The following is a 10,263-nucleotide window of genomic DNA, read 5'->3' as shown; positions in this document are numbered from 1 at the left end:
ATAGTGGTCAGTTTTAGTACTATATGGCATGGTTGGTGATTACTTATTATATAATTCAAAAGAATAGCTTTTGAAGAACATGTTCTTAAATGAAGAACAAGTATGATAATTAGGTTTGTGGGATTCTATGGTTTTCTATGATTCTAATTGGTTCTGGAGTAGATATTAGATGGATCCAAACAAGGTTGGATTCATCAATACCAGGTGGGGTTATGCCTAGGCATCCTAAGCAATTAATTACACAAGGGCGCTATCAAGATTGGTTTATCTTGCTCGTGATAGCTGGCTAGGGTTTATAGATCCTTATAAGCAGGGTTGGTGATGGTTCTCGGTTTACTTCAAAAGAATAACTTTTGAAGAACATACTTCTTAAATAATAAGAAGTATATCAATTAGGTTGAGATTGTTTAGGTTTGCTATTTAATTCCCTAAGTAAAGAATGGTTGGTCCTTAAATGGGATGGTTCCTAAGTATTTCATACTAGTAGGGTTTAATGGAGTATGGTTGGGTAATGCTCAGGGTTTGGCATAGTTGCACCTGAGGTTCATCACCTTGGTGTGATGCTAAGTAGGAATGAATATGGATGATGGATTTGATAATAGGATCTAGGGTTTACACTTGGTTGACTCTACTTGATTAGTTAGGTCTGATGAGGATGAACATATGGGATACCCATATATTGGTGATGGTCTCCTACATTTTATGAGACCAAGACTAGTGTTTAGTTGCTACTATGGTTCTATGATTTGAAAGAAGGTACCATGATCACATGTGCTAACCTAGGGTTTAGGTTAGAAGCAAACTAGGGTTATCATGTAATAATGGAGCTAGGGTTCCTAATGATATTAGGGTTTTAGGAGTCACATGAAATGATGAGTTCCTGGTTCTATAACTTATGAAATTAGGGTTTTCTAAATACCCTAAAGTTCTTGAATTAATAACTTCACTTTAAGGTTGAAGTTATTAATAACTTTGAAATAAAAATTAATATTGGATTTGGCATTTTTCTATTTTTAAAGATTTTAATAATTAGGGTAATTATTAATCAGGGTTTAATTCCTATTAATATAGATTTAATAAGTTCCAAATAAAGAAAATTAGTTTTAATGTTTTCTTTATTTACTTTACTGGTTTTTATTTATTTTATGAAGTTTTCCTAATTATTGAATTTTAATCGAATTTAGAATTAAAATTAAAGGCTTTAAATAACAAGTATTAAACAATTAAATTTTTATTTAAAATAAAAATTTCATATTATATTTTTATTAAATAGATTTTACTTTTATAAGAATTTTGATGTCTTATTTTTATTTTTCTGAGTTAATATGATTTTTCTATAATTATTTGAAGTTGCAGAATTTGCTGGATTTAAATTAAAATAGAAAAGGCTAAGTGTACCGGTTGGGGTTCTACCCATGTCACTGACTGGTGGACCCTAGTCCACGCCAGCTGCCACGCGGACGAAGACTGGTCAAAATTTGACCAGCGTTTGACCTCGCCGACGTTTAGCCGCCGATGGCTGAAACGGCGCCGCCGATTTAGGAGCACCCCAGACGAAACTCGTACCTACGGACTCCCTCGACATTTGGACTACATAGTGGTGTTGGATTTTCGAATGGGTCAGGAGCATCGCCGGCAAACATGCCAGCGGCGGAGCAACTCCGGCGGGATCTCGAATCGTAGGCTCGTTGATGAAATTGCACAAATAAGGGGTCTCGGGAGCGCACACTCACCACAGGCCTGATAGGCCGCTCGACGAAGGCGGGGGTAGTCGGGTTCGCGAGTCGTAGCTGCCGGTGTCGGAGAAGACGGTGGCGTCGGCGTCGATCTCGGGCACCTCAGCTGGATTCCTTCCGTGAGCTGAGCTTGTCGAGGGTGGCCGTCACGCTGGTGTGCTTAGATTGGCTCGTGGAGGCCTCGTTCGCCGGCGGTGAGTAAGACTGGCGGGGCCAGATTTCGGCATGGATGGAATTGGAGAGGAAAGAGGAAGAAACGGAGCAATTTCGTCGTCCAGGGTACTTATAGGGTTCGGGAATGCGCCTCGTCACGAATTCGGAGCAAGGAGAGGACGCCAGCGAGAGGAGAAGCTCCTCACGGTGTCGTGCTGTCGTCCATGCGCTCGGAGAGGATGAGGACGAGCTCCTCTCCGATATTTTGGATGAAGGGGTATCGGGCTGGCTTAGTGGGCTGCTCCTGGTTGGTGGACTGGGCTGTTCTGGTGGGCTCGTGCTGGGCTGCCATGGCCTGCCCAGGTAAGTATCCCCCTTTTCTTTTTTCTGTTTGATTTTCTGTTTTGTTTTGTTCTATTTGAATTCAGGTTTGAATTCATAGTTTAACTCTTTTCTATTTTGCAGGTATTTGATAATTGGAATTTCATGAGGACTAATGTGGAATGCATTATATTATTGCATTCTTCTTGAATAAACATTAATATATATAAGTGGCCTTGCTACAATTTTTAATTAGGCAAAAATTTAGGTATTAGTTTTAATTTCCTTTCTCATTTCTGATATACTCCCTGTTGAATAATTAGAGTTAATACTTTGAACTCAAAGTACTACATAGCTTATTATTAGTGCTTGGTTTCTGTTTGAGGAATTTGTCACTTGCACATAATTTTATGGAAGCACTTACTTGTTAAGGTCTTGTAGGTTTTATTATAACCTTATTTCAAGGTTAGCATTCAAATTGTATTCTACTAGTACCTTGAAATACTTAGAGTAATTCTACTCTCATCATGGTTTGATCTTGGTTAATAGGTTAATTGGTTGATCACCATACATATGGTTTCAATTATAAAGTGTAGCACAAGATTTTGCTTATGTTCAAGAATTGAAGCATAAGGTTTATTTGATGTGCAAATATAGGGTTCCAATGTTATTTACCTAATGACACATGAGTTGAATCTTAATTGTGGTTTAGGTTTTATTTGTGATTATCCAAGTGATACACAAACTAGGGTTGAGATTTAATTCTGGGTTGTAGAGATGAGATGACACCATATTGCATGCTAGGGTTGAATCTCCCCTAACCATGATAAGGTTAGTTGTTTAATTGTTTCTGTTCTCCTTTAATTACTTAAGACTTGAGAATTGGTTTTATCTTATATCAATAGATTTCTATTATATCTTTAATCTATTGTTCAAGTAACTAAAGTAGTTATGTTTCTTTTTTATAGTTAACTTTGGTTATATAGATGATTGGTTTCTCACCATATAAAATATAGAGTTTAACTCTAAGGTTTTCTTATATTCATTAATTTAGGAATTATAGATATGGTAGGATTCTAATTGTGATCACCTATTGGTTCACAAGTAAAGGTTGGGATATAAGTCAAGGGTTGCTTACTAATGATCTCCCCATAATTTTATGTGGTGAATGATATCTACTTTTCCTATTAGGGTTTATCTTATCCTCACATATCTCAAGTACATGATCACGGTTAGACATGATCAACTTGTTCTTGATATTAATTCCTCAAGTTCTTAGATTTTATGATCATTACTCAATTTATAATGATCAAGATTTGGCTTGCTGAGGTATCTCTGATGAATTTGGTTTCTCACTCCCAAGATCAAGTTATGTCTTGATCAACTAAACATAGACTTTATTTTATAGTTTCTTGAATGGGACTATTATGGTTGCTTCAATAATTTATATCCCAGGAGAATACCTGAGATATTCTGTTAGGGTTCTTCTTAAACAATGATGATATGATCATCTGGTATAAGGATAGTTCTCTCCCTTAAATTTAAGTGTTGCCTCAACTATCTTGAGTATAACACTATAGCTTGAGCTCTCTCATATATGAATGGTTTATTCTAGGTTTTATGGTGTACTCCTAATATTTATTTAGGTTCTTTGAGCTAAAGATTCAACTGTCTAACTTAGTTGGATTATTCCACTCCTTATTTCACTAATGCATGGATATAGTCTTATTCCACTTGGTATTTGGTTATCTCACCACTCCAAGATGAAATGGTTTACAACCCAATACTTTAGTTCCAAGATTGTCCTTTATTCATTAATAGGTAAATCTAGAATTGATATGAATGGGCTCTCTCACTTGGGAATGACTTCAATACTAACCTAAGGTTATTCTCCAAAGATAATTATGTGGTCACCAACATCTATGGTTGGAATAAATGGGTTCTCTCTCTAGGAAATGTCTTCAATAATATCCTAGGGTTCCTCTTGAAGATGATGTTTTGAATACTTGGATGCATATCCAAGGTTTAACTCAAGGTTTGTTAATGCATCTCTAATAATTGTAATAGAACTCTCACCTCTCTAGGTTTGATTCTTAACTATTTGGAATAGAGAAGAATATATACTTCTTGAGTTGATCTCCTTGTCTGGTTTCCAAGGATGAAGTAAAATGAATACCATAAGGTTCATGGTAGGATCATAGATTAGTTTTAAGACATGGAGAAGATAAGTGAAGAATGGTTTCTCCATTTATTGTTACTTGATTTCCAATTAAATGGATGTTCATATGTTATGGCAAGGATTACCATGTTGTAATCTTTTGTATGATCAAGCAATTGATCATTGAGTAAAGTATTGTTGTGTTGATTATTAATTCCATTTGATCAATCCCCTTATATCAAATCATCTCTACCCAAAACAAGGTTTTAACAAAGTCACATTGAGGTTTATAGCACTTGACTTGATGAGCTACTTCAATTCCACCAAGGTCAAGTGAAACTTCAGTTACTGTGACTGTTTTACTTTAAAGCGCGAAAATTCCCCAGATTTTCTATGCATGAATGCAATGCACACAACTGTTTCCTCTATTTTTGTAACCCCATCTCCTGGGATATTACACGTGGCCACGCCATTTGTCGCGGGTGCAATCGCGCCCGCGACAAAAGGCTCCCACGGAAGCCCTGTTTCCTACTAGTGAGTGTAGGAGGATATCAAGAGAAGGGATTTCTATCTCCCAAGCTCCATTGCTGTCTCTAATATAAAAACAAATCCTATTTAAAAGTTCTTTAATTTTTTGGATGTATTCAATGAGCTAGAAACTCTGTATTTTGAGCTAGAAAAATAACAAAAGTGTGAATCTGAGTATGGTAAATAATGTATATTTTTAGAACCCTAATCGTTACCAGATTTTATCATTTTTGTGTTGCTTAAAGTACAAATATTTTTGCATTCTCATTTTCCACACACGTACTATACACTGTTCAATACATCCAAAAAAAATCAGAATGTTTTCAAACTTATTATTATGATTTTCGATTTTTTAATAGTGGGAGCATTGGAGCTCTGGAGCCAAAGACAGTTTACTGACCATCAATTGAAATCTTTACAATTTTGGGACCATCAATTCGAACCGTATTCCACGACGTATGTGTAAATTGCCGAGCATAAAGCATATACCCAGTGCAATTTATTGGGGCACTCGGCAAACAAACTCATATGCCGAGCATTGACAATAAATGTGCTCGGCATATTCACGGTTTGCATACTGTAAGCCTTGGCATATACACTGAACACATTTCTTTTAATGGTTACTCATCGTTGACCCACGGTAGGATCTTCTTTGCCGAGTGTTTTTTAAAAACACCAGAAATAACTATGACAAGTAATATTGTTAACGGGAGTTTCTGTTTTATTAGTTACACTATAAAATATCCAAGTGTGTAATATGGTTTTTTGTGAATCAAGTTTACGTAATGTGAATCAAGACATAGCTTTAGGGCCATCTCATGAGGCACTAGGTATTTTCATGGTGGCAAAGGGGTGAGGTAATCGACAAAGAGGCAAAGGGTGTAGCCCCCGGAGTTGCTGGCGTTGACGATGTTTTGGATCATCTATACCTCAGAGGCCATGATAACCCTTCTACTATATTTTGTTTGTTCAAGACTCTAAGAAGTTCCGTCGGAAAATCTGATCATCATGTTGTCACATGTATATTTGTTTGATATTATCCTATTCAGAAGGGTTATCATTGTTGTCCTAATAAAATATGACCTTTTGTAAGTATGGATGTCACGTGCTTCGGGACAAGGCCCATTTTATTTTCTAGGCCATCAAGCGAGGGGGCGGGGGGGGGGGATGCATTTCTCTCAGAACGTGTACAGGTGGACAATTATTGGACAAAGTACTCTTGATCCTCGATATCCTCCGGTACTTTATTAGAGAACAAGGAATCTATTGAACGAGTCTACTCATGACACACCAGAACAAGATATTGAAAGGCCAATTGCAGCCCCCTAAATCGCCAGTATTGTCCAATTACCTTACAGAAACATGGGACATCCACTAATATACAAACACATCTTAAGGATTGTGTGCGCTATAACATGATCTTTATTAAATATGTATTCTTTTAAATAGCATGGTCCCAAGTTGAGAACAATACATATCAATCAAAATAGCTAGGAAAAACAAACTACTTTTCAAATTGACATTAAGAGAACACACCATAACCTGTTGGATCCCACATGTTGATCAAAAAGGGGGAAAAAATCTGGACGAGCAGTTTCCAAAAATAAATTACATTTAGTGCTTCCACAATGGCATTATATTGAAGTGTAGTAGTTCAAAATAGAACAGAGGACTCGTATCAGTACCGCAATATGTTTTGTTCTCCGGACCTCTGGAGACCCAACTTGTAGGCTCACTCCATACCGCACGAGAGACCTGAAATGTCATAAAATTTGAACTATTTGAAATGTATAGCAAGATCTAAGTGATTATGCATATATTCTTGAAACTAAATATTCAGAAGTGGTAAATATTCAAAAAGAAGAAATGAAAATTAGAATTAAGTAAGCTGTGCATTCAATTGACAACAATTAGACAAAGCTTGCATGTATCTTCATCGGACATTTTATACTACAATTGAGAAGGAAATCACATCCCTTGTTTCCAGACATTAAGTTATGCTTAGTGTACACCTTTAATTCACCCGCAAAAAAAAAGTTCACAAACTTATAAGGCCATCCTGATTAATAGAATTAAATTACGCTAACCCACGATAGTAGGTGTAGCACTGGACTATGTTCCATAGTGAAAATCAGAGTGTATGTGTGCTCACTTTCTTAGTAAGTATCACCAAAACATAATAAATCAAAAAATGATGCCAGATAATTTGAAATATATCAATGCATCTTAGAAAATCAAAACATATGTGCATGAATGTGAGTTCAATTTTGGCGGTTAAAACATTTATTATTCATAGTCAGCATCATGAAACCGCAAGAACATATTTGTTAAAATTTATCACCTTTCAAAGGAAAAACAGAAGTAAGTTCCTTCTGAGTTGACATGAAAATAATTCAGCTAATTATAAACAAACTGAAGTGAAGAGAAGAAGACATACAAAATAGAAGAGGCCCATTCATTAATGTTTCCATACCTGCAGTTCATTTTATTCCGTTGAGCCTCTCAACAATTTCTACTATAGTGGGTCTCTGTTTCCGATCAATAGAAACACATTCCAGCGCAATTTTGATGCATAGTTTAACTTGCTGGAGGCCCTGTGGACCTAACGAATAGTACTTCGATGCTATGTGCTGCTCCTTATCCCAAGTGTTTTGTACCTACACGCACAATTGGAATCATGATGACTGGTGAAAATGTACAAACCAAAATGTAATATAATCTTAAATTTCAATTTTACAAATAGTTGTATAATATTCCTTCTTACTTTTTCAATAAATTTTCTCGCGGACGGTTGGTCATTTCCGGAACTGTTCTGCTCTCTTGTGGTGATCTCCATCATTATTACGCCTAAACTATAGATATCTGACTGGGCCGAAATTTCACCTCTATAAAGATATTCTGGAGCCATGTACCCACTAGATGGCATTAACATTGAAATTAAGTAGACAATACTAGAGTCAGGAAAATGCAATTTACATTATAATTAAGGAACAAACTAATGATAAGAAATTTGATAGTGAGCTTACTATGATCCCACAACTGTTTGTGTGCACAACCGGGTTTGTTCTTGCCCAAAGACTCTAGAGAGTGCGAAATCCGCAATCTTCGGAACCATATTTGCATCCAATAGTATGTTTTCGGGCTTTAGATCCATATGGATAATCGGGATATCCAACGTATGTAGAAAACGTAAACCCTGGCAGATCCCTTTTATTATCTTGAAGCGTGAGTCCCAATCTTTTCTTGAAGCCGCAACCTCGGCTGCTTTTGTCCCTGTACATTGGTGTAAAAGAATAAAGAACCCCCAAAGCTAAATACAAAATTGTTAACATAGAACTTTCCTTCGTTCTCCTTAGTTCGATATTTAGAATTAAGAGATACTAGAAGATCAACGCATACCAAAAAGATTAACTTTAACGCTCCCCATAGGTAAATGTTCGTAGCAGAGTAAACTTTCAGTGATGTCTGCCATTATATATCTTTTATCAAACTGCACCAATTTCTTCTGTGTTTCACAGCAGAATCCAACCAACTCTACTATGTTTACATGCTTCAGTGCCATTACATTCTGAACCTCGTTATTAAATGTCTTGTTAGGTGGCATCGGTGCGTTTTCCTGAAGTTTCTTCACAGAAATCACTTTGTCATCTTTAGGACCAATTCCAGGAACAATTCCCTGTTTAATCTCGCACACATAGTACTATATATTAGCAGCATGCTTGGTAATCAACCATAAATGAAAGCACCAAAAAAATATCAAGGGAAAGTCAAACCTTATAAAGTGTTCCAAATGGACCTCCACTAATTTTCCGATCTTCAGCAAAGTCATTTGTAATTTTCTTCAGAAAGTCATATGGTAGTTGCTTTGGTAGTTCGTCGGTACTTGTCTGTTTCTCGAGGGATCTACTTCCGGTGGCCATTTCTGATGATTTAGGAGGCGTAAGTGGCCAAATAATGTTGTGGATTTCTAAAATTTCTCATTTCACCAAAGCAAATAATAGAAGTACTCCCTCTGTCCTATCGAATTTGCCTGAAATTTGTTAAATTTAGATGTATCTACATGCTATTTAGTATCTAGATACATCCAAATTTAGACAAATCTAAGACAACTTTTGTGAAACGGAGGAAGTAATATTTAACATGATAGTTCTATGAACATCTGAAATAGCAAGCTGCACAAAATCACTAACCTTTGAGAGGAGCGCTTGAGGCCTTGAAGGATCCTTGCTGCTGGGAAGAGAGAAATCGTATGAATGGTCTCCTTGCTAGCTATGAGATGGTGGGGGTAGATATATAAAGGAGCAACCGAAGGAAGAAGAATGGTATACGTTGACTTCAGTGGAGCCTAAGTCGAGTCTTTCGATCGGCCGAGATAACAATATAGGGTCCATGTGATTAGATGCCCAGCTAACATGTATGCAGGGAACGCGCTCTGCCACCTATACGTCCCTTCATCACTGAGTAATCTATATATTTTCCTTGTGATGTATATAGACTGGGAAACCACAAAACTACAGTTAGCGAGTATCTATCGCATCGTGCAGTGGTGTGGTTGAAAACATTGACTATTGAAATGAATAATTACATGAGGAAGGAGGTGCACATGAAGTCTTCCTTATGAGTCAATATTATCTCATGGCCGGCTTTGATACCATCGACATGTTGGGTTACTAGAATATGGCATATTGATCGATTGCCTAGGGGACAGCTTTGCCGAGACGTGTATCGGGAGAGCAGCGGGGAGGTGCTGCCGAAATTCTGACTTGGACCGGGGTAGAGCATGGAGAACGTAGCCAACTACGGATCCGGCGGCTGCTAGGAGCCCACCTAGTAGAGATGTAGGTTGATGCATGCGTTTCGCCCGGTAAAATAAAAAAAAATATGATGCATTTAATTTCATGGTACTATTTGTTGTTTGTCTCCCAATCAAGCAGAGGATGGCTGATAATGGGTGGATGTACAGTGGCCGTGCTAGTTCGACTGAAATGACAGAAGAGTGGGTATGGAAGACCAATTTATTAGTGAAGGAGTTAGCGCGTGGTTCAAAGTCAGGCGTTCGTCCAAGTTGCCCTTGCGCTCGTTGCAAGAGGCGTCATCGTCACGGAAAGGATGATATGACTAAACATCTTTGGTTGAATGGGTATATGCCTGATTACGTCACGTGTGTCGACTTTGCTCAGTACGAACGTGACAGAGGTGAGGTGATGAGGCAGCGAATCGATGGCAATGAGGACGATGGGATTAGATACTTGCTAGATGATCTCCACGATGCCTACATGCCAGAATCGCCAGAACAGGAGGAACCGCCAGAACCTGAGGGACCGCCAGAACCGGAGGAACCGCCAGAACCGGAGGAACCCGAGCCTA

The 10,263-nt window shown here is 37.6% G+C and overlaps 1 protein-coding gene across 2 annotated transcripts; it reads right to left on the bottom strand.

Annotated features, from left to right (window-relative positions):
• Positions 1-6,276: 6,276 nt before the first annotated feature.
• On the bottom strand, positions 6,277-9,347 carry LOC127319170 (cysteine-rich receptor-like protein kinase 25). 2 transcript variants are annotated; one of them, XR_007862439.2, is made up of 8 exons: positions 9,087-9,347; positions 8,670-8,818; positions 8,296-8,572; positions 7,923-8,169; positions 7,661-7,811; positions 7,370-7,553; positions 6,582-6,651; positions 6,277-6,478 (listed from the first exon to the last, which is right to left on the bottom strand). XR_007862439.2 is itself a non-coding variant. In XM_051349383.2 (7 exons), the coding sequence occupies exons 2-6, from the start codon at positions 8,814-8,816 to the stop codon at positions 7,377-7,379; spliced, it is 999 nt and encodes a 332-aa protein (XP_051205343.1). In that variant the 5' UTR covers positions 8,817-8,818; positions 9,087-9,346; the 3' UTR covers positions 6,277-6,651; positions 7,370-7,376. The 2 variants fall into 2 exon arrangements, 1 of the variants encoding a protein (XP_051205343.1); XM_051349383.2 differs by having other exon boundaries at positions 6,277-6,651; positions 9,087-9,346.
• Positions 9,348-10,263: the final 916 nt, after the last annotated feature.

This window comes from Lolium perenne, chromosome 7 (genome assembly GCF_019359855.2).
Source record: "Lolium perenne isolate Kyuss_39 chromosome 7, Kyuss_2.0, whole genome shotgun sequence".
Lineage (NCBI taxonomy): Eukaryota > Viridiplantae > Streptophyta > Magnoliopsida > Poales > Poaceae > Lolium > Lolium perenne.
Note: the sequence above shows the minus strand (reverse complement) of the source record. Positions and strands in the feature narration are given on the sequence as shown.

What these genes read in the sequence shown, in the direction of transcription:
- LOC127319170 (XM_051349383.2), bottom strand. Translation starts at nt 8,816, where the DNA reads ATGGCCACCGGAAGTAGATCCCTCGAGAAACAGACAAGTACCGACGAA. An exon ending in CGTTAAAGTTAATCTTTTTG is followed by an intron (nt 8,170 to 8,295) that starts GTATGCGTTGAT and finishes ACCAATGTACAG; the next exon opens with GGACAAAAGCAGCCGAGGTT. An exon ending in CAAACAGTTGTGGGATCATA is followed by an intron (nt 7,812 to 7,922) that starts GTAAGCTCACTA and finishes AATGCCATCTAG; the next exon opens with TGGGTACATGGCTCCAGAAT.